Source organism: Aspergillus nidulans, chromosome VI (genome assembly GCF_000011425.1).
Source record: "Aspergillus nidulans FGSC A4 chromosome VI".
NCBI classification, from domain to species: Eukaryota; Fungi; Ascomycota; class Eurotiomycetes; order Eurotiales; family Aspergillaceae; genus Aspergillus; species Aspergillus nidulans.
The window spans coordinates 388,863-414,866 of record NC_066262.1 but is presented as its reverse complement, the minus strand read 5'-3'; the positions used below and the strand labels follow the sequence as shown (position 1 = coordinate 414,866).

Sequence of the window (26,004 nt, the reverse complement as noted above, 5' to 3'; positions counted from 1 at the left end):
CATTGAACTCGGTACTGTAAATGATTTATAGGCTCTAAAGCAAAAAGAAGAAATGAACAATGCTCATAATCGCCGACAGTTTTCCACCTCACACTGTATTTTCTATGCCTTGGTGACGATCTTGGCGGAGGGTTCGGGCTTCACATCAACCAGCGCGTGAATGAGTTTCTCGACAACCTTCGGACCCTTCTCCTTTCCGTCCTTCTTGATTTCTTCCAGCTTGAACTCGGCTTCCTTGTTGGCATCATCTTCCGCCTTCTTGAAACCGCTCGAGTGCTATTCCATCAATCTAAATTAGCATTTCCGGCTCATATGGCGACAGCACGATTGCCATCATGATAGATAGCGGAGATAAGACAAGCTCACCTCTGCTTCAAACTTTCTGAATTCTTCCTCTTTCTGCTTCCTGTACTCCTCGATTTCCTTCTGCGCTTCCGCCTTTGCGTCCCTTATCCTCTTAGTGCGGTCTGCGGAATAATCTTAGTAAATGGTGCAGATGCTGGGAAAGGCTATGGTGCCAAACATTCTCTAGCTATACAGTGCGACACGTCAGCATATATCGAAGCTAGTAAATGAATGATAGCGCACCTTGCTGAACAATCTTTTGAGCCTCTCTCTCGGCCTAGACAGAACGAATTAATATAACGAGTTGGTGAGCGCTAGACTCAAGAGAGCTTACATCGAGGAGGGTCTGAATGCCTGCGGAGTTCTGAGCGGACTATAAGGGAGTTAGCATCTTTCAAACTTAGGATAACTTCGATCGCAAGCCCAACCATAACGACGGAAAGAATCCCTCAAGTTTAAGATTTCGGAAAGCAGCAGGGGTATGATGAGCAAATTGACAAGAATGATCCTAAGCTTAAACTTTGAGGGGTGAAGCTCGTGATGCGGCGTCAAGCTGGATCTCCGCAATGCGGATGACCCTCTAGGGCGGTCACGGATTCTGCCGCAGATCACCGCCATCACGAGCCTCGATCCATTTGGAATACTTTGTTTCAGCTGCGGTTTTCACCAATACCCTAATCACTCTTTCGTTTTCTTCCAAAGATCCTGTGCTATATAGCTCTTGCATAATGTCGCGAGCTTCGAAGTTAACCTTTGCCGGAACGAGCTTGGTCACTGCGGGAATTGTGTGGTTTGTCCACTGGTCGCAAGAACAGGAAAAAGCGGTTCGTTGAGCTCAGGCCTGATGTAGTGAGCCATTAAAGCTAATTTGTGCGCTTGATAGTCTATGCACAAAGGAGTCGAGCGAGACATGGAAAAACAACGCATCCAACTGGAGCGAAAGGCGGAGTTCGAGATGCAGAAAAAGCTGGAGGAGGAATATCTGAAGCTGCAGAAAGTCTCTCCGAGTACAGATGGGCCACTGGGTGAAGGACAGGCAAACCTGAATCCAGGATCATGACAATTGCCCGTTCACCCGTTCATCAAGAAGGATATCGGTGAGCTTAGCTCTTTGCGCAGGCTATGAGCAGCAACTGATTGAACAGCTAGTGATATTCCTGTAATATAGACACGACATGTACATTATTTACGACTTAGACTCCATATTCCAATTCAGTACTCTCAATTTAAGCGGACCAAGGATGTCCATTGACCTTCCTTTGGCAGTCAGCGATCCGCAGCACCATGGTGTTCAAGGCAGGAATTTCATAGTATTGTCACAGATGGTGAACTTGGCTTTCATACCTTGTTTACTCTTAGTTCTCAACACAAGTACTTGAGGGATGTCTGTACATTCTGCCGCTGGGTCTCGACTAGATGACTCTTCCAAGTCGATCGGACTCTCGACGTGGTGCTGCAATATTCTTGGCAATTGGATAGCTCTATGCCGTGGCTATTCTGGATCGCACCAAACAACAGGCTGTCGGGTTTGAGCTTGTCCGAGTCACACGCCAAACCGCGTACCGAGTGTTGATAACTTGGCGAAGGCCGGCTATCACCGGAGGCCGGGAATATTCCGGCCTCTACTCCAATAACGACTCGTGTGGCAATCCTGATGGAGAAGGGGGCTTTTGTTGACTCCGACACAACACCTTCTACTCGCTTTCAAATGGGTCTCAACTCTCAGTTCACGTCGCTAATTGACTGTGACTGCCTCTTTCCACCAGAGGATATAATAAAAGAGAGACCTCGCCTTGCGACGACATATCACGTGATTGCAACCAGCCCTACCAGCGCCAAGCTTTTATATAGATGGCAGTGACGACCGGAGGGGATTGGAAGGTGTAAGTGGCTCTTAGGTTGGATTATATGGCCTTTGTGTATCTGGGAACACGCCCTGAGGCAATATGCAGCCGCTTATCTTGCGTGCCTGCGTGTTATTTTCTCTTTCGTAATGGCCCCTCAGAGGCCGGAATTGATACCGGCCTCAGGTGGTTATAAGTACCAGCTGCTTTCCTGCCGAGATTTGTCCTCCCAAACCTTCCCAAGCTGAGAAGAAGTAACACTCAGTCTCTACCTTGAGTTGTCTCCTATTTCTCAAAGCAACCGTTGCGAGCCTTTGTCTTTATATCAGCCTCTTTCAGCATGTCCCCTGCTACAGTCATCTCGAGCTCCCCAACTACCCTGGAGTCTTTCCCTCATATTCACGATGACCCTTCTACCATTCCCCATTCCTTGGATCCTTTCACGATTACAACTTCTACTGGCTTCCTACCTTACCTTACATCCCCAACTACCCTCCCTGATGCCTTCAAGCCCTTGATGTCTCTGCTTGATCGTCTCCCTGTAGTCAAGCATGACGGGAGCCCAGGGCTACTGGCCACATATGAGCTGGGTCCAGCTGTCGAGCAGGAGCTCCCTGACTTGACTGATGAGGTTGATAAACTGGTTACTGCCGATGGCAAACTTGACCTCTACACCATTATGGCTGTCTTCCGGGACTACTCGTTCCTTGCCTCCTCTTACCTCCTCGAGCCATGCTGGAAAAACTGGCGTACGAATCCTGAGAACGGCTACGGCCTTGGCCGCGATGTCTTGCCCAAGGCTGTGGCCAGGCCGCTGTATCGCTGCGGACAAATGTAAGTTCTCGCTCATTCGACTTCGTGTTACAAAGCATGATGATATATACTGACTGCTTAGCTTGGATATTCCTCCGTTTATGTCCTATGCGGCATCTTATGCCCTGTTCAACTACACCCTTGATGATCCGTCCAAGGGCTTAGTCTATTCCAACCTTCGTCTAGTCCGCGCATTCGAACGTGGCCTTGACCCTCGCAGCTCAGAGGCTGGCTTCATACTTACTCACATCGACATGGTGAAAGACACACCTGGTCTCATCAGTGGTGCTCTTCATATTATCGACACCCTTGAACAAGGAGGCTCTCGGTCTGATGTTAATGATGGGTTCCGGGAGATCTTATCCTCGATGGAAAAGATTGAGGCTGGCATGGAAGGTATGTGGTAGCTTTCCTCTTCGTTATGGATGAATATGGGGCTCACAGATGGCGTTCAGACATGTGGGCCAATTCCAAGCCCTCGGATTACCTTTCTTTTCGCGTCTTTATTTTCGGCATAACCTCGCAGTCCATGTTCCCTAACGGCGTTATATACGACGGAGTTGAGGACAACAAGCCCCTTTACTTTCGTGGCGAGAGTGGTGCCAATGATAGCATAGTGCGTTTTCAATATCATGGCAAAATACAAAATAGAGTGCTAACAGATACAGATTCCGCTCCTGGACCACCTCCTGCAAATTCCCATGCCTCAGACTCCGCTCACGGAGATCCTTCATGAGTTTCGCTCCTATCGGCCCCTTCCACACAGAACATTTCTCGCCCATATCCGCAACAAGGCAGAGGAGCTAGACGTCCGTGATTTCGCAGTCGAGGATACCGAGACTGCCATACTGTTTCTGCGGACACTTAATCACGTGCGTAGCTTCCGGTGGAGGCACTGGCTGTTCGCAAGGGAGTATATCATTCGTAGGACGCCGCATCCTACTGCTACTGGAGGGAGTCCGATCGTCACCGTACGTCTCGAGTCCTAGAACCCTCATTACGAACTTCCTTGACACTAACTGCCATGATCAATAGTGGCTTCCGAATCAGCTGTCTGCGGTTATGGATCTGATGATTTCCATCTACGAGAGTGTGCTCGCGCCCTTGAAAGCTCAGGGTACACAAGGATATAATGGCTCTTGTCAAAAACTTGTCGAGCCTATGATGGAGTTGGTAAGGGATCAAAAGGAGAAGCTGACGAAGGAGGTTGAGAAATGGTGCAAAGAGAGGGGTGTTTGATAGAAATGCCAATGGTACTTTCATGCTTTATGGTCTATCTATTCCTGAACTATGGGCACTACCTTTTAATAGAAATTAGATCCTAAAGCCAGTTCATAGGACATTTCAGAAGAAAATTGAAGCGTTCAAGTGGAAAAGAGAAGACGTAGTGTATGACATTTATATAACAAGTTTTGCAGCAATAAGTCTCGTTGAAATTAGTACGTAGTATTTTGACAAAATGAGAGATCTACTCTGAGTCTATTGAGATTTCAAGCATGGCTATCATTCATTTAAACGTATAATGCCAACGACGCTCAATCACAACTATGAACACCGTCAGTTCCAGCCTTAGCAGATTAGGAATATGCAACGGACCACATTGAGCCCGAAATAGAGCCCTGATTCCGAAGGCCCGAGAGCAAGCGAAAGAAAAGGACGAAAGATGTTGACCCGCAACATTCGTCGAATCGAAACATAACAAACTGCACACCGAAAAGCAAGAGGGATATCAAGGTGCCGAAAGCAAATGGCGAATAAGCTGAGTGGAGACTTGGAAGTTGCGATTGTATTTGCGTGGATGTAGTCGAATTTATGAGTTCACCTTGTCCTCGGCCAACCTAGGAAGTAGAGGGTTGGTGGTTATCTCGAACTCCCAGACGACCCACTCCCTCTTCGCGAGTGTTGGGGACAAGCGTATCCCACGAGCACAGTCTTTTCCTGCGTCTTGTGGCCGCGCTGGCCATATGCGGTACAAGGGTCGATAGCGTGTTGGTGGTAGAGGCAGCCGCAGACAGAGTAGCGTTCGATGAGTTGGTAGCACATTCTTGGTTGTTTGAAGCGTTGCAGTGACGATAACGGCGACGGCGGAGAGGGAAGTGGTGGTGGTGGTGGTGGTGGTAGTAGTAGTAGTAGGCTTGACTGTTCGTAGCAGCGAAGAAGAAACAAGACAATGCGGCTGTCGAAGGTAGAGTGAAGGCAAGTAGAACAATGGAAGTGGTGCAAAGCAGAAGCAAAAGTAGAAGTAGAGTAATGCAGGTATTTCACAAACTCGTGGTAAGTTGGATATGCTTGATCACGTAGGACACATCGAGTCTTATACTTATTTAAAGAGAACATTCAGGTCAACTCCTTTTGTCACCATTCTCTTAGGCGCACCATTTCCAGCCCTGATGTCAAGAGACACCTACCTACTCAGACAGTGACTCCGACCCGATACTCCGCTCAGAACTCAATGCCGGAGAAGAGTACAAGGGAGAAAAAGAAGAGGAAAGGTAGAAAAAGGATAGAAAATAAAAGAAAGAGAATAAGGCCAGTGGACGCCTATCCAAGTGGCTTTCTGTATCTGCGAGTCCCCTCGTATGGGAGAGCAGGGGTAGAGGTACCAAGCATGACTGTGAGTGACAAAGACAGTTCCCAGCTCTGAACATGAAATAACCGATAGATGGAGTCCATGACAGCTGCCCATGCAGCTGCAGCTGGAGCCGCAACAACTAAACTGGACGGACGAATTGAGCAAAGGACCAGCTCAACGGCTGGAACGCATCTCTGCATGAATCCATTCCCCATCCAATCCATAGGGCAGAGCCAAGCCACGAGTCAAAGCAGGGATGTGGGAACGGCCTTGCCGACGTTAGGCCTACTGTGCATGGCAGGAAGCATGGCAGGAAACTACCTGAGCATCCCTGCTAGGCATCCTAACCTTCCAAGGCATCGGGGAGACTAGGAAGGCCTGGAAGAGCAGGGTCAAAGGCCGGCAATCAGAGGGAGCCAGGGCTGAACGTCAGTGCCCAGTCCATTGCCCAGCCCCAGTGATCACCATAGCGTACCTCCAGTAGCGTCAGGATCCACTGTCTGGGAACCACTAGACCACATTAGTGAGAATTCAGCGCTTCTGGGTCAAACACTGACGAACGAGATGCCAGGGACGGCGAGAGCACAGCGTAAAGGCCCCCAGTTCCCGCTCGAAATGCTCTAGTTTAGGGCCGGGCGTATGACGGCGCGTTTTTTCAGCTGGAATGTCATCCTCAGGAACTCATCGATGAGTCGGACGATGGCGCCGTAACGGTCGCTAGTCTTCCGTCACCTGAGGTTTGCTTCTTTTTCTGGGTATGTGTCAGTCAGTAATCGCAAGCCTAGCCAGCTGGTTCTTTGCTGAGACTCAGTGCGGCCGATTGCACACTGCGTGTCAGGCCATCGGTTTCAGAGTGCCGTTTCAGAATCTCCAGATTGACTCATGGTGGCTGAACCAATCATGTGACGCAGTCCACGCCTTACACAATCCGCTGAGGCTGAAGCAACCTTGTCAAATCATCAGCCTCATTTATACTTTTACTGCCCACCACACCTTGCTCTCCCTACTCGCAAGTATACTCGCCGAGTACGGCGTACTCTCTTTCTCGGAGAACTCTAGCGGTTTCGCCAAAAATAACGACTCTGGCGTATTACGCGATGTTACACCCTTATGACTAATTTTAAACTAAAGTACATGCTAGGCAATTATGCAACAGTAACAGACGCCGGGCCGGAAATACTTTGTAGAAGAACAACAGGAAGGGTTTAGTAAGCCCGGCCCAAAGCTTCCAGGGTCAGTCCGTTTGCCAGTCCCAACCGCAACATTCGAAGTACGTCTTCGCCCTTTGTATCTTCTGGCAATCCAGCGCGCCAATCCCATTCTCGTACCAACGGTGTCTTTTCGCAATCTCGGGGCACCAGCACTCCCGACCCTTCCGCAGACCCGGATGACGAGCGGGTGCGCGCACCCAGCATGTCGCTGCCGATTATGGAGAATGTGCTTGAAGCTGTAAGCGACGAGACGGATTTTTTGAGGAGTGCGCGCGGTGACGGAGGGAGAACGTAGGAATCACTGGCTTTGCCGGCTTGTTTGGAGTAGTACTCGAGAAGGGTCGAACGGAAACACTCCTCGCATTGGGCGTAGACGCGGGGTGTAACGGTCTCCAGATCTTCGATGGCGGAGAGGATAGCAAATTGCTGAGAGGGGTTCAGGATTGATGAAGATTCTTGTCTGTTAGTAACGCGTTTTCCTAAATTTAAAACAGTAAGGGACCTACGATGTACAAAAGGCAGTGCCTCGCCCAGAAGAGCTAGAAGTCCGTCGACTTGAATAGCTGAATCGCGATCTGGATCGTACAGTCCCCCATAGATGCTGTCAGCAGCACTGCTGATCACAGCGACCAGGGCCTGCGCTGCAGCCCTCCGCCTGGCCAGCGGTTTATAGCGGGGCTTCTGTCCTGCTGGAAGGTTGACTGCCTCATCACGTGTCTCATAGAACCGGCGCAAAGTCGCGTATCCACTGAAGTAAAACTGAAGTATTGAAGCGGCCTCCTCGTCTGCATGTGCAATCGCTGAGAGGCACGTTTTGGGTTCTCGGATCAGCGTCCGCAGCTGTTCGTCGAGGTCGCTCGAGGCAGGATACGCCCGGGATTGGACGAGGCTGTACGAGATAAGTAGGTCGACCACTGACTTGACCTTGCGTCGATTGTGCGCGCGAGCATAGCAAACGAGCGCCAGGCCGTATTCCTCCGAGTTGGAAACAGTGAGATCCCCATAGCGCTGAAAAGTCAGTACCCTGCCTGCAAGACACTCATTGGAGCACGTACCTCAGAAACACGTCTACCCTCCTTATTTAGTCCCAGCTCGGAGCACAGGAGAACGACCTTGTCCATCTGTTCGGCCGTGTCGAGCGGAAGCTTATCTAGCAGTTCCGAAACGCTCTTTTGCATCTTCTGACTGTCATCTAGCCTGCTCAGAACCTCGAGGGCTAGCTCCCATCCTTCGCGACCTTCATGCTCGTTTCCGATCGACGGTCTCTCAGACAGACCAGTAGCATATGCACTCAGGACATCGTCTCTGCTAACTCCGGCGGGGGCGTCGTTTTGGTTATAAGAGAGAACCATAAGGTCATTATCGCTTAGACCAGGCGGTTTAGCATTGCTCTTCGTCTCCAGCCAGCCACCAACCGAGGAAATCTCTGCCACAGCAGCAGCCACACAGAGAGACCAGGTCTGGAGCAGTTCTAATACACCCGCAACGTCACCTTCGAAAACAGCGGCCAGTCCAACCTCGATTCCGCTTAGTGAATTATAACGGAAGCCTTTCTCGTCCTTCTCTGTACTTGTTGCATGCTTGAAAGCCAGGCTTAGACGGCGGAGATATGGATCATTAGAAGGCGACTGTCCACGGCGTAGGAATGGAGGCGGGCTGGCTTCCTCGTCGTCTTCGCCATCCCACCAGACTGTTAGGCCAATCGTGGCTTCGACCCAGCTCTCTGCATAGTTCATGATAGCCGCCGGGTCGCCGAGTATGATTCGGTAAACCGACCGCAAATTCTGGTAGATGGTCCACGGCACCCGACTTTCGGCCATACGTGCAGATTCGGTAAACGAAGGCCCTTGGAAGGGATTTGATCCCAATCCGAAATTGATGGCCTGGAAAGTATTTCCCGTCGCCGGCGCGGGTGCTGGCTGCTCTTCTCCTTCCGCGAATTCTTCAAGATCCGAGATAGCGGTGTGTACACGTTTTCGGTACAATGACCATTCTGCGTCCCGGGCATCCCAGTTATCATTGTGGACGCTAGGGCATGCCTCCAGAACCTGGAGCGCCTTGTTGATACATCTTTGGATATTTTGCAACTGCACTCCACGGTATCCCGCTTGCGGCAACCCGTCCTCCAGTGCCGAGCGAGCGTAGTTGAAATCGGCGGAGCGCAGAATCTGAGACGCCTCCGACAGCTGACCTCGTAGAACAGCAGCAATGACAATCTCCCAGAAGCTTGGCGACGCGGTAGGGTCAGGTTCCACTTGCTTTAAAGCTGTAATCTCGTCTGACAGGGGTTTGTTCACGTTCAACCAATCTAGGAGAACTTTAGGAATTGGCGCTGACGCCGACCGTCCACCAAATGTGTAACGTGGTGCTGCAAGCCCGAAGGTGTTGGGGAAACCTGTTGATTTAGTAGCAGGTGGATGGTGGAGTTGCAGCAACAACGCCCCCAGAAAACCTGCCTTAGTGGAATTCGCGGCGTTGTCTCCAGGACCAATAACCGTACCAGACGCTTTGCTCTCAGAGCTATTATACCATACAGTGGATAGATCGGCGCAAATTTTCCCTATAGTCTCCTGCAGATACTCATTGTTGTATTGTGTCTGTCTTGTTTCCTCGTACATCCGAGAAATCTCGTCTTCCGTTCGAATGATGAAATCGAATGGTTCGTCCACAGTCGCTTTACGGGTTCGCGCGGCAAAGTTCCGCACAATCGCTGGTATTGTTGAGTTCTTTTTTGGAGATAGCTTCGCGTTGCGCAGAGGCGACTGGTTCGCCCACTTCTCGTCAAGCTTGGGCCGCTTTGCATTCCCGGGATTTGCATAGATAGGTTTGCGCTGCGCAGGTATCGATGACGGACCGGTGCTGCTCATGTGTGAGTCAAGGAAGTTCAATCCCGATCCCCTTGTCTTTCCTGTCTGCTCCGCTTCGTCCTCGTCCTCGTCCTCCTCCATCGACTTGCCATCGTCAGCGCCTAACCCGCCAGACATGTGCGGCTGAAACCCATTGGATGCCCCCCAATTCGTTGATTCGTCAAAGCTAGGACCGCGTGAAACATCGAATAAAGACTCTGACGCTGTAAATCGTTTCGCTGCCGCAGTCTGCTTTGTCCGGGATGCAAAATCGGGCGAGTCCACAGATGAGCCAAAGATGCTGTCATTCAACAGCTCGGATCTGTTGAAGATTGGGTTTGAGTTCGCCGGTGATCTGGCGCTCATCTGGGAGCCGCCGTATATGGTAGAGGGGGGCGGGCCCTGGGGAGTGAAAGAGTTGGAGGGAGACGGCGGCTCACCATTCCCGAATATATTGCGTGACTTTCCAGGCGTCGCGAGGCCGTTATTTCCGCCAAAATTGAAGGTCGGAAAGCTCATCTTGAGCTGTGGGAACTTGATGAGTGTAGATTGGTAACGAAATCGTTCGTTGGGCACCGCGGATGGGCCTCGACGCTGCTCAAAAGGCTCAAGGGTTGCTGGGTTGTAAAAAGACGTGAAAAAGCAAGTCAGTCGCTTGCCATTAAAGTTATATATCTAATTGGGCCGCTACCGCGGCAAGTCTTCTTTGTTGCGAAGCTCCAGCGCGCATCCATTATTTTCTCGCCGTGTTATGATGCTCAATGCCGCGGAGACTTGGCGGCACGTGAGTTCACGTGATCTATGCCTGATCTGTCTAGAGAATATCGACACGTGACCCTGCCCAGGTGGGCTATGTGCTGCTTAGCAGACTCTAATAAAGGAGGATCCACCGTAACTGTTGTGCGATACTTGGTATTTACGGATGGGCGTAGGGCGACCACTATGCACAAGGGGAAAGAGATAATCAAATCTCAGGCAGAATAGGCATACAGTGTTGCACATGTAGTACCTATTTCTATGGATTGTAACTGCGTACAATGCCCATTCAGAATTCATCTTGTATATCTTGCATGACCAGGCCAATTCGGGGATACAACCCTTGCGGGCCGTAAGGCTGTGCCAAGAGACCTCGGTCTGCCCGGTGTCCGGCTGGAAGTATACGCTAACCCTTTAGGATGATCGTATTCGTCGGATCTCTCTGATTGGTCAACAGAAACGGCCGGCTGGCCAGCACCGTTGAAGGCTTGAACTCGCTGGATCTTAATCGCCCGTCTTCGTCTCATAGACGATCATCCCTATGACGAATCGTCTTTGGGAAAGAATCGTCTTATCCATGGATATACAAACACCAATAATAAGATTGACGGCTCAGCCTCCATGCCAAGCTCGTATTTCCAGTTTCGGGTGATCGAGGGATGGTACCTCTAGGATGGCGAGAGAGCATATAAGGAGGGCGCAGCCTGCCTCCTGATCAAAACACAGCTTCTACAGTCAATAAATGGTGGCAAACATGACTTCTTCGGAAACCAAATCATTGGGCGGCAGCACCGTTATATCCCAAGACCCACCGTCAAGGGGCTCGGATTCCGCGGGCTGGCAGGGAGTTGATCTCGCCCACTCACGATTATATCACATCTATCATACGCCCATCCGGTATGATTACCGCGTCTCGGATGCCGATAAGAACCACCTCTACCATGTCTACAACTCGCAACTGACGCCGCACAAGGCGGATCTCACGGTCCATACCGGCGAAGACAGCAACGCGCCAGTAGCAGGTGTATGCAAGTTCCTTCACTTCTCGCGACATTGCAAAATCGGCTTGGGAGACCCGCAACAGGCCGGGACCATTGTCTGGGAGGATCTTCATTGCCAGAACCTCACCATGACCAAGTACCGGTGGCCGATGTCTGTGCCTCTGGCGGATGGTAGAACTGAGCGCCGGTGGTTTCTCTGGAAGAGAACTCACTCAGTTGGAGCCGATGGGGACTCGCCGTCTACTTTCAGCTCTCGTAACTACAAGCTCGAGGACGAGCTGACGGGGCAGATCGTGGCAGTCTTCACCAGCAGCAGCTATAAGAGCATGCGAAAGAATGGCAAGCTTCAGGTGGCAGCTGGTTATGGACCTGACTTTGACCTGATGGTTCTTATCACATCGCTGGCAATGTACGAGAAAACTCGACGCAGCCGGGGCAAGGCTGGGGGAGGAGGCGGCGGCGGCGGCGGAGGCTGAAAGAATATCAAGAACGTCTACGATTTTCCTTTGTTTCTATTCCTGCATTGGCTGTACCCTTATGGTGGTTCTATCAATGCTTTTAATCTCTAGAAATGAACTATGTTGCGCCGTTGTTTTGCATGAGATGAGTAGTTCGCTAAGAAATGATGCAGCCTAGTCTGGTCCCCAGCCTTGGCTATATTAACTCCCACTAACCCGATCCTTCGCAAAGCTCTGATCTATGAGCAAGAAAATAAAATAGGCATCGGCTAGTCCAGCTCCTGAAGCTTCGTGAGCCTGCAACAGCCTCTCATGGCTCAACGAAGGTCTCACCAGAAATCTCGCCATGGCTGCCTGGAATGCAAGCGTCGACGAGTCAAGGTACAATCCCGCCTGATCGGACCCTTCCCCGCTCCATCCCTAGTCCCTCCTGTCCCTCTCCATTACACTCCTTTGGTTCTTTTCCATCGTACTTATTCTGATTCAGTGCGACGAATCACGACCCGTCTGCGCCAACTGCGCTAGGCGTCAGACAGACTGCGAATATGATTCCTCAGGCCCTCTTCGATGGATGACGGACGAGCCATCGCGTTCGCCGCGTTCCCTTTCCGACCGACAAACAGCACCGCCATCGCCTGACTTTAGCCTGCTGCGCCAGCTTCGCAGCAACAGCACAAATTCCTACGATTCCGCCTTACCTGCGCTGAATATCTGCGACCTCGAATTAATGCTGCAGTGGATAAATGAGACTTATTGCATATTTACTCGAGGTCAACAGACCGAGGAGATCTGGCGCAAACATGTCCCTGAACAAGCCCTTTCTTATCCATTCCTCATGCATGGCATCCTCGCTCTGTCGGCTTTGCATATCGCATGCACCCGAACAATGAGAGCTCCAGGTGACGCCAAGAGCGACTACCTCCATGTTGCCATCTCGCATCAAGACCAGGCGCTCGCGCTTTTCCGCGAACAACTCGCCGACATTAACACCAGCAATGGCAAGGCTATGTTCGCTTTTGCCAGTATTACCGTCTTGTATGCCTTCGGGTTCCCGCGCACTCCTGAGCCGGGTAGTTCTGCGGTTGGCGACCTAGTTCAAGCGTTTGTGCTTACTCGTGGGGTGCAGGACATCCTGAACCAGTCGATGAACACTATTCTTGAAGACCGTACTTGGGCGCCATTACAGCACGTGAACGACTATGATCCTGTTCTTTCAGTACAGGCCCAAGCAGCTATCGAGCGGCTGCACAAAGCTAACGAAGCTTGCACACGGCAGGATCCGATCCTCCATGACTCGAGCCTTTACCAGGCAGCAATTGAACACTTAGCAGACCTTATGGCTGGCATTCAGTCAGGGCTGGGATTTGCGCTGGCGTGTCGGTGGGTGATTAAACTGCTACCGGCATTCTTAGAACGACTACGGGACCGTCGACCGCTGGCTCTAACGATTCTTGGGCATTTCTGCGCGATATTATTTAGGCTTCACGATGTGTGGTTTGGCGCCGATTGGGGCACGCGAGTCTTACGTGAGGTTTGGTTCACCCTTGACGACAACTGGAGGCCGTTGATCCACGGCTGCATGGAAGAGGTATTTGGGGAGCAGTATTATGGGACGGGGAGATGACAATCACCCATAAAGCCAACAAGTGACCGTTCAACGAAAATTAGAAGTCTTGATCTACTCTAGACGGTCTGTACGCTCGTTTACACCGCAACCTCGCTGATACTCAATCCTCCTTTGGTTATCATAACACGCCCCCGGCCCAGAAGACAATTCACCTCGCTCGGGTGGATGACCACGAAGATCACTAGCACCAACCACATCAGCAGTGCATCGAACACGTATATGAATGCTTCATTCCGCAACAGATAGCCATCCCACCCTTGGAGATACTCTACCACGCGGAAGATGGACCGAATCAAAATCAGGATGCTGGAGCCGTATAGCGCATACAAGTGCTTTAGCCATGGTGTTGTGCTGGCGTTCCCGAGCGCATTGGCGTTGCTGCTGATTCGACGCTGGAATATGAACGAGCAGGTAACAAAGAAACCGAAGAAGATTATTTGCACGAAGAGGCCGCCCACAATGATATTCTCGCCCATTTGCTGCGAGTTTGTTACGAGGATCCCCGCGCCTACAACCATTAGCTCATACAGACAACACGGATTCATTGACGCACCTGAGGACTGCATCAAGAAACTGAGGACGTCGCCCGCGACGAAGATCTTGGTCATCCAGCTGACGCGAATAAAGGAGAATTTCTCGCCCCGCACAAGCGCGATGATGCGACCCAGGTACATGTAGATACTCGCGGCGAAAAGCGCGGGTGCAACCAACAGCAGCACGCTCTGCATTATATAAGGCCCCAGCGTCCAGTCAGGTGTCTGGGCAGATGATATCGCTCGGCCGATATATCCTATAAACTCAACTGCTCCAGTTAGAGAGTGCTTGACAGAACACTGGGAGGGCGCTGACAGTATCCTCCGAGCACCATCGGTATGAAAAACCGCGTCCTCGTCCGGAAGAGGTAGTAACTATGAATTCCTGTCACGATGCCGTAGAGAACGATGAAAATGGCGGCCGCTGCCGTGGAGGGGTCATAGAGGTAGGCTTTCCAGCCCTCGAAACCGCCCGACATCTTGGACGTTTAGTATATACAGCCGGTAAAGAAAATGGCAGAATTGAAAGAACCTGACTATTGAATCGTTCCGAGATTGACTCTTTATAATTGCGTTCCACTTCGTTGCTACTCCGTCTCGTCTCCATAGTAGAACGTAACACCTCGTACTTCGTAACTTTATCCGAATTCGGTATAATTAGGTTCGTGCCAATAGCCCGATTCGGTAATCCAACACGACGGCACTGGGTTTGAGTGGAGGTTCTGGGGTTCTAGAATCGAAATACACAAGCTGTAAGCCTCTGCACCTATAGCTTCCCTGCCTTCGCCCCATTTTCCAACACAAACCGATATCTCGCTTTCCCCTCATGCATCTCCTGCAGCGCCAGATTCACCTCCTCCATAGGCCTGGTCTGCACCCACGGCCGAACGCCCTTCTCAGCCGCCAGGTTCAGCATTTGCCGAATATCTTCAGGAGAGCCAATCGACGACCCCGTCACCTTGACACCCTTCTGAATAAGTGAGAAGGCTCTGAGCGGAGGCAGCGGCTCCTCAGGCGCGCCAACCTGCACAAAGACCCCGTTCCGCTTCAGTAGCCTCAGGTACCCCGACAACGGCATATTCTCCCCAGACACAGTGCAGATGATGATATCCAGAGATCTCGCATGCGTTTTCGCCCAGTTCTTGTCTTCCCCCGTTGCAATAAATGCGTCCGCGCCTAATTTGTTCGGTAATGGCCCAATTGCATCACTCTTTTTCGACGAAGACCGCGAGATTGCAACAACGGCGTCACTCCCCAGCGCCCTCGCAAACAGTAACCCCATATGCCCTAGTCCGCCGATACCCACTATTCCTACGCGTTTCCCGGGTCCAGCGCCAAAGCGTCGTAGCGGCGCGAATACAGTAACACCACCGCAGAGCAACGGCGCGGCCTCCGCACTACTCAATTGCTCAGGGATGCGGAAAACAAAGTGGCCAGGGCCGCGCCACCGATTCGCATACCCACCATAGGCTTTGCTCCCATCGGGGAAACGGCTATTGTAGGTTCCCACCATCTTCGGGCAGTAGGATTCTTCACCGTCGGCGCAGGCTTCGCAGTCTGGACGTAGGCAGGAGGAGCATTGTGCGCCTATGCCGACGCGGTCGCCGGGTTGGATGTTTTGCTTATTATTGACGGCGCGCCCGATGCGCGTTGCTGTGCCGATTATCTCGTGCCCGACAACGCAGGGATAGTCTGCTGGGGCCCAGCCAGAGCGGATGGTGTGGATGTCACTGCCGCAGATGCCACAGTGGGTTATTTGGACTTCAATGTCGGTTTCCTCGAAAGGTTTGGGAGTGAAGGCTCCGTACGTAAGGGGGGATTTAGGGCCGTGCGCGACCCAGCCTGTGAATGTGTCTGGCATTGTCCCTAGAGAATCAGAAGGTCTAGAGCAACATTGTAGAGGAAATAACAAATGCGGAGAGGTGGAGGCGTTAAGTAGATTTGGGGTCAACCGAAGTTTACTTGTGCCGAGGTTGGCGGTTCATGCCGTGACTTCACTCATTACCACAGTACTAGTGGAGTGGGTGATCTTGACAAACTATTTCAAAATAATAAACATTGAAGAAACGAAGATGGGTATATGACGGTTGACGCTACTTCATGCCCAGTAACTCCCCCAGCTCATCGCTCGTCAGTGTGCTGCGTCGCCGATCTCCTGTCTTCTTCCGAGCAACTTTACTTCCACGACTCCTCTTTCGGCTCTCTTGCTCTTGGCGTGCTTTCTCTGCCGCGCGAGCCTCACTTTCAGCCGCCGCCAGTTTCTGAGGCACGCTCATCCGGGTAGGGGCCTTTAGATACGATGGTTAGGTAGGTTTGACATGGGGCAGCCTACGAGACTTACCGGACGTGGCCCTTTGGGCTCAACTCGTTTCCTTGATGGCCGTCGAGTTACAGCATCAGATTGATGAGCTTTAATCGGCATCGTGTCGTCCTCCTGTTGTTTTTTCGATGGAGACTTGCGGTCTTTCTCGGTAAAAGATACCTCCTTCCGCGGCGGATGCTTCGCCGACGCTGTATTATCGGTCCGCTCTTTCAGGGCTCGGCTGGAAGTCTCCTGAGGCTCATCTGGTGCGGGCTCGGCGTCATCGTTCGGCTCTGTCTCTGTCGCCTCCACTCCAAAGTATTCATCTTCTTCATCCTCTTGGTCCTCGAAAATAGGCGACGGCATAGCCACGTCATTGTCTCGGACTTGCGAATATCTTGGGTCGACATGATCATTGAGTTTCAGTCCCATGCGGAGCTCTTCTGCACGGACAGATCCTCCCCCATGTGCAATCCGCTTATGCCAACCATCCATCATGGTTACTGCCTGTCTCCAACGGCTCTCCATCTTCTCCCAGCCCTCGCGCAGTCGTTTGATCTCTTCATCGCGCACTTCAACCTCTTCAAGCGGCACGAATGATGGGTTTGTAAGCAGTGTTCGAAGATGTTCCAGTACTTGGTCCATTTCACCCGATAGCTCTTCGCAAGAAGCAGGCAGACTTGTGACGGCAGCGCCCCCGTAGGTTGACCTTTGAGCAGTACTAGCTGACCCCTGCAAGTACCCGTTGTCAACAGCCGGCTCTTCTGTTGACGATAAGCCTTGTAATTCCTTCAAAGTAAAAACAGTGTTCCGCGCAAGAGAGATAAGCGAATCATTCTCGTCGCTAAGATTCTGTAGCAACTGTGTAAGGAATTCGTTCGTTTCCTGCTTCAAGCTGTATCCTGGATCATGCACACCCTCACCCCCTGACAGGTACCTCCGCGACGATTGACTAGCAGCAGGGTTAATATTGATTGTCGTCACGCCCAGACCATCACGCTTGCCTCGTTGTCGGTCCGCAAGATGGGCCTTCAACTTCTGTAGCTCGAGATCGCGCTTTCGAATATCGTTGGCACATTGGGATCGTACTTGTTGCACAGTCGTCTTCATACGCTGGACCTGATCTTTCAGCCCCCGGATTGTCGCCTCTGCGCTTGACATGCTGGTCTTGAGAGCTCGTTCTTGCGCTTCCGCCAGCGCCAGCGATCGCGATAGTTCAGACTTTTTCGTTTGGAGTTTTTCCTACACTCTTAGACTTTGCCGTCTAGCATTTACTGTTCGCACACGTACCATTTCTACCGCCTTGTGAGATTCTTCCGCTCGCAGTGTCCGAATCGTCGTCGCTAGGTTCTCTCGATGTTCTGCTTCACGCTAGAAACAATTAGCAAAATACTCGTATAAGATATCGGCAAGCTTACGTCTCTTCTCAGAACCAAATCGTTAACCAAGTTGATGATCCTCGCCATCGTGGTTGCCACTCCGCCCTCCTCGTTCTCCGGGTTCGCAAAATCAATCGGTCGGCCGCTCTTAACCAGGCCCCGGGCCAGTAAGACATTATTAATGTAGTTTGAGGCAGCCTGCAAATCACCTTGCTGCTCCATGATGGACGTGCTTGTCCTGCAAGCAGCCTGAGATAATGTAGTTTTAAAACCGAGGTGATGTCCTCGGATGAGGTTCAGTCAAGTCAAAACTCCTAAAGGGGAAGAATGTAAACATTGTGGACTGTTGGGGAAGCGAGACAGACCAAAGACGCCGGCCCCGCCCGTTCTGTGGCGTCGCTCATGTCGGTTGCCGGGTTGACCGCACATGTTATCGGAGCCTTAACGCCTATCAAGAACAATGATCTTCATGGTGTTGATGTTGGTCAACACTAAGGTGGATGCTGATAATGGGATCAAGAGGTAATACTTCGAAGCTGAACCCGTAACCTTGGCCACTGCTAACCGCTAGGCAGGGGAAGCTGCGCTGCTCCAACGACAGGGCCAGAATCTATACGGCCAAGGCAATTGGGACGATGCAATTAGCGCCTTCACTGAGGTACAGCCCCATCTTGCTTTCTGGAATGGCGCCTTGTGATTGCGCTTCCTACCTGAAACGTATAATGGCCGTCTAACTTGGTGCCTCAGGCACTCAACTGTCCTGATGTAGACGTGCTCTCCGTTCTGGATAATCGAGCTGCAACATACACAAAGCTAGTGCGGTATGACCTTGCTTTAAAGGATGCTAGGCATATGATCAAGTGCGATAAGCAAGATGAGCGAGTAAGAATCCTGGATAATGATCCTAACGAATGCTGATCACTCAGGGGTACCTCCGATGTGCTAAAGCACTCCTGTTGGATGGGAAGCCCGAGAAGGCCCTCGAAGTCTATGCGTACGCGCTAAAATCTATACCAAAAGATAAGCCTGGGCGTCAGGTGCGTGCATATGCCGTATGTCATTTGCAGGGTACCGAGACTAATCCGATGTAGGTCGTGGAACAAATGCATACGAAACTGAAAGAGAAGTTGGTATCAAGATGCTTCGATCCGTTCAGTGTATTCCCGCTAGAAATAGCCAGGATGGTTGTGGATTATTTTGATTTTAGGCAGATTGTGTAAGTCTGCCACGGCTATACCGTTTTCACCTCTGACCGGATAGGGCTATTTTGCGAGTCTCGAAAGGATGGGACCGGTTTCTTTCCTCTATGCGTGATTTATTCATGCGCATAGATTTTACCGGAGCCCGCTGCAAGATTCACTGGTCCTCTGTTCTCGCCTATATTCGTCGTTCTAAAGCGATGCTCACTCATGCCATCTTGACAAACCTCACCAAAGCCTCTATCCATAGGAGTCTCGAGTACATCAGCCGTTGTCCCAACCTCCAGCATCTCGAGATTCTATCACCTTCATCACCAGAAGCCATTTATAACCTCTTCAAGGGCTCAAAGAATCTCAAAATTCTTCTAGTCTCTGCGCAGACAACAATCCCGCAAGCAACAATCACAAAACTATTATCTAGTCTGCCTAACCTCCAACGCATTGAAATCCACAGCGCCTCCAAGTCCCGCATCGCAGACACAAACTGGCCATCATCCCTTCCTCACCTACAGAGCATTACCCTGGGAACAACAGAATCTGGCGTCCTTGATAATCATGTCCCGGCTCTCTACATCCCTCGTCTGGTCGACCCATCCATCCCCCTTCCCATATCAAACCTTTCCGAGCTGCGCCTGCACTCAAATCCGCAGGTCTTCGTTCCTTACCCGCCCTCTTTCAATCCGGCGAATTTTGCACGTCTCAAGAAGCTGGACATCAGTGGTCTCTATATCGGCGGTGACTTCGGTCTTCCGCCTAGCCTCGAGTTTCTTCGTATTCGCGGAGGCGCAGCGCTTGAAGCTCTTCCATTTGCCACTGCAAATGCAAGCGAAGAAACTGGGCAGATTCAACATCTTGATCTTCCGAATCTGACCACGCTTATATTTAGCGATGTCCCCTGGGTAACGCACCTCACACTGCACGCCTTCGTTACAGAAGCAAAAGCGCCCCTGGACGTCTTGCACGTGGACAGCTGCTTTCGAATCACGGCAGCATCTCTCTTCCCAATTCTCCGAGCTGGCTCGCAACTGCATACGCTAAACGTCGCACACATAATGGGGATTGAAGACTCAACGGTGGCTGTTCTTGTTGAGGGGTTGCGGACGCTAAAAGTTCTCAACCTGTCTTATACCGAAATTACGGGCGTTACTATCAAAGCACTTGTGGATACGCAAACAGCGGAGGATAAGGCAAGTGTGGAGTGTGTCTATGTCAAGGGCTGTGAGAGGATCTCGTCGGACGCTATAGAGTATGGACGGTCTAAAGGTCTGGTTGTTGTTACATGAGCGGGATCCGGAATTGAATTAGTTTCAATACTCTGGGGTGCAAATAAATGCAGTTAGCTACATGATAACTTATGGTTCTTTTCCTGGAACGCTCTACTATGAGATATACGCACTGTGTGATATAGCCTCGGCAACTCACGACATCATAGGTATTCACATCATCAAGAATCATTCAGTCTATATAGCTAAAGAACTTCAACTCCAGCACCTCAAATATTTCTCACACAAACTACAACGGCGAATTCACGACCGGCGGCCTCTTGTCCTGAAATCCGCCATTCGGATGAATAATGACCTTGGTATATCCTTCAATCCTCTTATCAAACTTGTCATATGCAATTTCCGCCTCATCGAGGCTAATCTCATGCGAGACGACGAAGCTAGGCCTTGCTTTGCCAGCGATGATCAAGTCGCGCAGCTGTCGATTGTACGCTTTTACATTGCATTGGCCCGTGCCGAGGGTAAGGCCCTGAGATTGGATAGGGGGTTAGAATGTGTGAGCTGAAAGGTTATAGATGGGTCAGGAGGTACCTTCTCGAAGAGCTTCCCAAAGCTCAGACTGATCATACCCTTTGCCGTTGCAGTGTCACCAGCGCCGGGGTCACTACAAGATTACCATCAGCCACCCACACCAAACTCCAAGCAAAGAAGGACAACAGACCTAGGCACATAGAGCCCCGGAATCCCTAATCCCCCACATGCCCTCGTGACACGAATCATGTTCTCAAGAACAATATTCGGCACCTCGGTCGCATTATCCTTCGTCCCACTCACAGCCTGATATCCCACTGCATCGACACTCCGATCGACCATCTCACCCCCATTCGCTGCGATAATCTGGTCGACCGCATCGCCGGCTGTAAAATCAATTGGTACAGCGCCAATCTTCTCGGCGGCTCTTAAGCGCTCAGGCACTCGATCGACGACGTAGACTCGTGAGGCACCACGAATTTGTGCGCTGTATGCCGCCATGAGACCTACAGGCCCGGCACCGAAGACAGCGACTGAGTCGCCCGGTTGGAAACCTGAGATTTCAATCCCGTGCCAACCTGTCGGGAAGATATCCGCGAGCAGGATGAAATCTGCTTCATGTTCTGTGCCGGGGGGAAGCTTGAGGGCGTTGAAGTCTGCGTACGGGACGCGGAGGTACTGTGCTTGACCTGCTATCATTAGCCCAAATTTCAGTCTTGGATATAGCATACGTACCCCCGCGGTAAGGACCCATGGCAACGTACCCATAAGCGCCGCCCGCGAACCCTGGGTTGACGCCGGTACAGAAAGCAGTCTTTCCGTCCTCACAGTTGCGACACCGGCCATCGGCGACATTGAATGGCATGACTACCCGGTCTCCCTTCTTGAGCAGTGTCACTCCATCGCCGAGCTCTTCGACAATGCCTAGGTTCTCGTGTCCTGGGCACGAGCGTCAGTGCCGCTGAGGAAGAGGGGTGCTTTCCAGGACCTACCGAACGTAATGCCAGCCTCTGCTGCTGTTCGCCCTTCGTACATACTGCAATGGGTGAGTATGCCTCCACGTATCCAGGGTTCCTGCTAGACTCACTGGAGATCTGAACCGCAAATCGCCGCCTGGTACAGTTAGCATCGCAGGCAGAGAATAAGAGCGTGGACGTACACTGGTGATCTTGACGATGATGTCGTCTGGATGCTCTAGGCAAGGCATCTCAACCTCTTGGACTTTAACATTGAACGGCCCAACATAGTTGAGCGCTTTCATAGTTCGCGGCGCCATCATGAATAGACTGGAGGACTACTGAGAGAAATCAATTGCTCTCAGCTCAGTGTGAGGAAAATATATTGCAGTTATTATATAGATATAGACGTGCGGGGTGCGGAGTATATACAAGGAGCGCGGGGAAAATTGACGTTCCCGGTTGCTGCATTCGCGATGAGACAACTCCCCTCCATATCTGCACCGGGTTTCCTGACGACGAGAAGCGTCCAGGATCCCCACCTAACAAGAGGTAACCTATAAGCTAGCTAGGATGCACACCCAGACATCAGGCGTGGTAGTGGGGAGAGTGGGGGATGATGTGCTGCAGCGGGACAAAATACCATATCGAGACAGTCGGAAACACGAATCCGTGAAGGGTAAGTATCCCCTCAGCCCGGCTCTGTCGTTACTTATACTTCGATTTCACATTTTGAATCTGCAAGTCGCTGTCTAATTTTGCTTAAGCCGAAACTCTCAGACTAACATGGTCGTCATCTCGCGCTTTAGATCTCTCTGGGGTGTTGAGCCCGGTCCCCAGCAGTCGGAGTGGAAGCAGAAGTTCGTTGAGTGGAAAGCACATGGATACGGTACTGTCCTTTGTGGGCTTCTCAAAGAAAAGACATGAGCTGACGATAGCTAATGCAGCCGGGATTGAGATCGACTTTGCCGGCATGAGCCCCGAGGAACTCCAGCTTCTGCGCAGCATTTGCGACGAGGTCGGCTTGGAGACCAGCGTTACGTTCGGAACCACCTTAGTATTCGTCTTACGCAGCGTCTAATAGAAGCAGCTTGTTCTCGTCCTGGCCGAAATACATTGGCCGTCGTCCTCCTGGCTTAACAACAGATGATCACGCCGAGTTCTTCAGATCACAGCTTAGACTCGCCTCGATATTGAAGCCTGTGAGGGTTAATGCGCAGTCGGGGGCGTACGTTGTCCACAGCAATCCTTGAGGGATAGAATGGTAGAATGGACCTGATTGACTGCTACAGTGACCATTTCAGCTGGGACGACTCGGTGGCGTTCTACAAAAAGGCGCTCCAGGTGGAGAAGGAAGAGGGATTCGACGGCCGAGTGTGCCATGAGACTCACCGCAACCGATCCCTCTTCAATCCCTACGCTGCAGACTACATCCTGCAGAAAGTGCCCGAGTGCGTCTCGTATCCAGGCCAACTTGAGTGTTCTCTGACAGCAATAGGCTAACGATCACCGCCGACATCTCACACTGGGTCGTCGTATGCGAGCGGCTTCTCGATAGAAATGAGGAGGACCAGGATATCCTCAAGAGAGTCATTCCTCATGTGAGGTTATCTAGGGATTTTAACCCTGTTCTACATAGTCCCTAACCCCGGTCCCTGTAGGTCGGTCACATCCACACTCGCATGGGCACGACGCAAGCCTCACAGTGCCCTGAGCCCTTGAACCAGGCTTTCGCCGAGGAACGAGCATTTTTCGAGAAATTCTGGCTTGACATTGTGAAGCACAAGCAGCAGACTGATTCTAATGGCCGGCTTACTTTTGTTCCGGAATATGGGTTAGTCCTCACCCCGCCAGAGGTGCATTTCATGTACCGCAAAGAACAAACTAATCTTACATGCCCTAGGCCGTTCCCGTATCATCCTATCGGTACTGCGCAAAGCCATGGAGATCTTGCTGATAGTGAGGGGGCACGGTTGGAGAAGCTGTTTAAGAGTGCTGTTGGCCAGTGACATAGGTTGTAGTAATGGAAATATAGAACTAGATATAGAACTATGTACTTGGTGGACGAATAAATTTACCTAACACCATTAGCCATAACTCGAGGCAAGCTTGCAAGTGCCTTGCATGCTATGCTTATGCGTGCATATGGATTGTAGCATCGCTATTATAGCACCAGTACTGGCAGAAAGTACGTTCTTGCATACCTGTCTAGGGCTGTCGGCATCGGCGTTGGCCCTAGCCGGCAAGTCGCCGATGTCGCAAGGCTTTCGAACCGTTGCCAAAGCACCTTTCAACCTATAGAATACAATCTTGCCAAAAATCAGTTAAGCAAACAACGGCTGAGATGATAAGATACTGAATGAAAACCATCTGTCAATAAATCAAGATATAGCAAACAAAATGTACAATGACGTCGCTGTGATATGCGCCTCATGGGCTTATGAACTAGTGCAAACATTGCAAACATCCCTCTTCTCTCCCCCACCCCCCGCAGTGGGCTTAAATAAACTCATCCTTTGACAGACTCAATTTTCTTCGTTCCTGACTGCTTTGGATAATTCTTGCGCATGGTCTGAGCTGATCTGCGACTACTATACTTGAGACCACGCCAATTGAGCAGCCTCAGCCCTCATATAGTTTTCACCATGGGCGAGCACTCCCTGCTTCCGGACGGGGTCTTCTCTCTGCTTGATACAGATTTGTACAAGCTGACGATGCAATGCGCGATCCTCAAATACTTTCCGGACGTCCGTATGTGATAGGTATTCGCTGAACCCGCTGTTGGCTGACACTCGCGTAGAGGTTACCTATGGCTTCACGAACCGAACCCCGCATATGAAGTTGACGCGAGGTGCATACAAATGGATGCTGGCTCAAATGGATAGTACGTACAAGAAACCGACAGGTTGTCGATCGCTAACACCTTTATTCTAGAGCTCGCAAATATCCGCGTTACAGAAGACGAAATTGCGTTCCTCAAAAGGCGCTGCCCTTACTTTAACACCGCCTACCTGGACTTCCTGACGAATTTCCGCCTCAAGCCCTCCGAGCAGATTGATATAAACTTTACACCCGTAAATGATACAGGAAGCGACAGTGACTTCGGCGACATTGATTATATAGTCAAGGGTGCCTGGGTGGATACGATCCTATATGAGATCCCCTTACTGGCCCTGACTAGCCAGGCATACTTCATGTTCAGCGATAAGGACTGGAACTACGAGTGCCAGGAAGGGAAGGCATACCGGAAGGGATATGTTCTGCTAGAGAATGGCTGCACCTTTTCAGAGTTTGGGACCAGGCGGCGCCGCAGCTACCACACCCAGGACCTTGTTATGCAGGGGCTCTGTCGGGCTGCTAGGGAGGGAAAGGCCAAGGGTTTACCAGGTGTCTTTACCGGCAGTAGCAATGTCCACTTTGCGATGAAGTATGATGTTGATCCGGTCGGGACAGTAGCGCACGAGTGGTACATGACCATTGCAGCGATCACGGACGACTACGAGAATGCAAACGAGATGGCCCTGAAGTACTGGCTTGGTTGCTTTGGTGAAGGTGTACGTCAACCATTTCATATCGACGTTAGAGCATTAGCTGACAAGCGCAGGTCCTCGGGATCGCACTAACAGACACCTTTGGCACCCCTGCCTTCCTCGACGCTTTCCGCAAACCTATCCCCGATTATACCTCCGCCGGCACTGGCGCCGTCTCAACAACAGCTTCAGGGCCCAGCACGACTGCCGAATCCAATATTCAGAGCGAAGCCGAAACCAAAGCCCCCATCACAGCGCCGCTTTCCCCAGACCACCCTCCACCCGCCGTTAAAACGTATGCCCAGGTCTACGCAGGCGTACGTCAGGACTCAGGCGACCCATCTTATTTCGTAAAGATGGCCCGCGATTTCTACGACCGTGAGGGCATTACAGGGACAAAGACAGTGGTATTCTCGGACTCGTTGGACATCGAGCACTGTCTTGAGTATAAAGTTCTAGCAGAGGAGGCTGGGTTCAAGCCTGTTTTTGGCGTTGGGACATTCTTCACGAGTATGTGTTTCTCCTACCTTGAGGTGAATTCACTGAACCGAACTGATGTGGTGTAGATGACTTCATCAATACAACCACGAACGAAAAATCGCAACCGCTCAACATTGTCATAAAAATTTCCTCTGCTAATGGCCGGGCCGCTGTCAAGCTAAGCGACAATATGGGCAAGAATACGGGCGACAAGGATACAGTCCAGGCTGTCAAGAAGAGGCTGGGGTACGTCGAGCATGAATGGGAAGAAGGTGATGAGCGGAATCGGTGGGCTCGGAAGTGAATCATCTCTTCTTGAAATAGAGCGGAATATAGAGACGATGAAAGGTTTTACGAATTAGGATAGAGCAGAGTCATTGATATGTACGCAATATACC

General features: G+C 51.2%; 13 protein-coding genes across 13 annotated transcripts, besides 1 other annotated feature; 7 read left to right on the top strand and 6 right to left on the bottom strand.

The window, feature by feature from the left end:
- Positions 1–26,004: part of a sequence feature (contig 1.169 1..351151(-1)) that runs on past both edges of the window.
- Positions 103–681, bottom strand: ANIA_09107 (uncharacterized protein; the record flags this gene model as incomplete). The annotated part of the gene is made up of 4 exons (XM_050612425.1): positions 103–276; positions 367–456; positions 589–622; positions 680–681. Coding segments are annotated over 4 exons (300 nt in total).
- On the top strand, positions 1,029–1,577 carry ANIA_11175 (protein PET117). Its single transcript, XM_050612424.1, has 3 exons — positions 1,029–1,169; positions 1,229–1,442; positions 1,495–1,577. Exons 1-2 carry the CDS (start codon positions 1,074–1,076, stop codon positions 1,403–1,405), a joined length of 273 nt encoding a protein of 90 aa, XP_050468348.1. The 5' UTR covers positions 1,029–1,073; the 3' UTR covers positions 1,406–1,442; positions 1,495–1,577.
- On the top strand, positions 2,530–4,241 carry ANIA_09108 (indoleamine 2,3-dioxygenase family protein; the record flags this gene model as incomplete). Its single annotated transcript, XM_677285.1, has 5 exons — positions 2,530–3,023; positions 3,085–3,287; positions 3,410–3,618; positions 3,665–3,973; positions 4,038–4,241. The coding sequence occupies 5 exons, from the start codon at positions 2,530–2,532 to the stop codon at positions 4,239–4,241; spliced, it is 1,419 nt and encodes a 472-aa protein (XP_682377.1).
- ANIA_09109 (protein nup85) lies at positions 6,568–10,150 on the bottom strand (the record flags this gene model as incomplete). The annotated part of the gene is made up of 3 exons (XM_050612423.1): positions 6,568–7,240; positions 7,292–7,793; positions 7,841–10,150. The coding sequence occupies 3 exons, from the start codon at positions 10,148–10,150 to the stop codon at positions 6,780–6,782; spliced, it is 3,273 nt and encodes a 1,090-aa protein (XP_050468347.1). The 3' UTR covers positions 6,568–6,779.
- Positions 11,130–12,089, top strand: ANIA_11176 (uncharacterized protein; the record flags this gene model as incomplete). The annotated part of the gene is made up of 1 exon (XM_050612422.1): positions 11,130–12,089. The coding sequence occupies one exon, from the start codon at positions 11,130–11,132 to the stop codon at positions 11,862–11,864; it is 735 nt and encodes a 244-aa protein (XP_050468346.1). The 3' UTR covers positions 11,865–12,089.
- On the top strand, positions 12,100–13,470 carry ANIA_11165 (uncharacterized protein; the record flags this gene model as incomplete). The annotated part of the gene is made up of 2 exons (XM_050612421.1): positions 12,100–12,227; positions 12,334–13,470. Exons 1-2 carry the CDS (start codon positions 12,159–12,161, stop codon positions 13,468–13,470), a joined length of 1,206 nt encoding a protein of 401 aa, XP_050468345.1. The 5' UTR covers positions 12,100–12,158.
- ANIA_09111 (RTA1 domain-containing protein) lies at positions 13,551–14,485 on the bottom strand (the record flags this gene model as incomplete). Its single annotated transcript, XM_050612420.1, has 2 exons — positions 13,551–14,275; positions 14,323–14,485. 2 exons carry the CDS (start codon positions 14,483–14,485, stop codon positions 13,551–13,553), a joined length of 888 nt encoding a protein of 295 aa, XP_050468344.1.
- On the bottom strand, positions 14,773–15,867 carry ANIA_11177 (NAD(P)-dependent alcohol dehydrogenase; the record flags this gene model as incomplete). Its single annotated transcript, XM_050612419.1, has 1 exon — positions 14,773–15,867. The coding sequence occupies one exon, from the start codon at positions 15,865–15,867 to the stop codon at positions 14,773–14,775; it is 1,095 nt and encodes a 364-aa protein (XP_050468343.1).
- Positions 16,081–17,976, bottom strand: ANIA_11166 (uncharacterized protein). The gene is made up of 4 exons (XM_050612418.1): positions 17,727–17,976; positions 17,599–17,679; positions 16,348–17,550; positions 16,081–16,294 (listed from the first exon to the last, which is right to left on the bottom strand). Exons 1-4 carry the CDS (start codon positions 17,907–17,909, stop codon positions 16,100–16,102), a joined length of 1,662 nt encoding a protein of 553 aa, XP_050468342.1. The 5' UTR covers positions 17,910–17,976; the 3' UTR covers positions 16,081–16,099.
- Positions 18,197–20,169, top strand: ANIA_09113 (Leucine Rich Repeat domain protein; the record flags this gene model as incomplete). Its single annotated transcript, XM_677290.1, has 6 exons — positions 18,197–18,209; positions 18,263–18,345; positions 18,435–18,569; positions 18,614–18,724; positions 18,779–18,903; positions 18,948–20,169. The coding sequence occupies 6 exons, from the start codon at positions 18,197–18,199 to the stop codon at positions 20,167–20,169; spliced, it is 1,689 nt and encodes a 562-aa protein (XP_682382.1).
- On the bottom strand, positions 20,399–21,916 carry ANIA_09114 (glutathione-independent formaldehyde dehydrogenase; the record flags this gene model as incomplete). Its single annotated transcript, XM_677291.1, has 7 exons — positions 20,399–20,638; positions 20,701–20,773; positions 20,831–21,329; positions 21,376–21,579; positions 21,633–21,676; positions 21,728–21,753; positions 21,800–21,916. The coding sequence occupies 7 exons, from the start codon at positions 21,914–21,916 to the stop codon at positions 20,399–20,401; spliced, it is 1,203 nt and encodes a 400-aa protein (XP_682383.1).
- On the top strand, positions 22,383–23,605 carry ANIA_09115 (sugar phosphate isomerase/epimerase family protein; the record flags this gene model as incomplete). The annotated part of the gene is made up of 7 exons (XM_677292.1): positions 22,383–22,497; positions 22,544–22,614; positions 22,655–22,824; positions 22,889–23,047; positions 23,095–23,197; positions 23,258–23,430; positions 23,500–23,605. 7 exons carry the CDS (start codon positions 22,383–22,385, stop codon positions 23,603–23,605), a joined length of 897 nt encoding a protein of 298 aa, XP_682384.1.
- On the top strand, positions 24,242–25,910 carry ANIA_09116 (nicotinate phosphoribosyltransferase; the record flags this gene model as incomplete). The annotated part of the gene is made up of 5 exons (XM_677293.1): positions 24,242–24,347; positions 24,397–24,480; positions 24,531–25,150; positions 25,201–25,636; positions 25,693–25,910. 5 exons carry the CDS (start codon positions 24,242–24,244, stop codon positions 25,908–25,910), a joined length of 1,464 nt encoding a protein of 487 aa, XP_682385.1.

Bases quoted from the DNA above. Each gene is read 5' to 3' on its own strand.
- ANIA_11175 (XM_050612424.1), top strand. From the start codon at position 1,074: ATGTCGCGAGCTTCGAAGTTAACCTTTGCCGGAACGAGCTTGGTCACT. The intron at 1,170-1,228 runs GTTCGTTGAGCT...TGCGCTTGATAG, and splicing joins CGCAAGAACAGGAAAAAGCG to TCTATGCACAAAGGAGTCGA.
- ANIA_11166 (XM_050612418.1), bottom strand. From the start codon at position 17,909: ATGGAGCAGCAAGGTGATTTGCAGGCTGCCTCAAACTACATTAATAAT. The intron at 17,680-17,726 runs GTAAGCTTGCCG...AATTGTTTCTAG, and splicing joins ATTTGGTTCTGAGAAGAGAC to CGTGAAGCAGAACATCGAGA. The intron at 17,551-17,598 runs GTACGTGTGCGA...CTAAGAGTGTAG, and splicing joins CTCACAAGGCGGTAGAAATG to GAAAAACTCCAAACGAAAAA.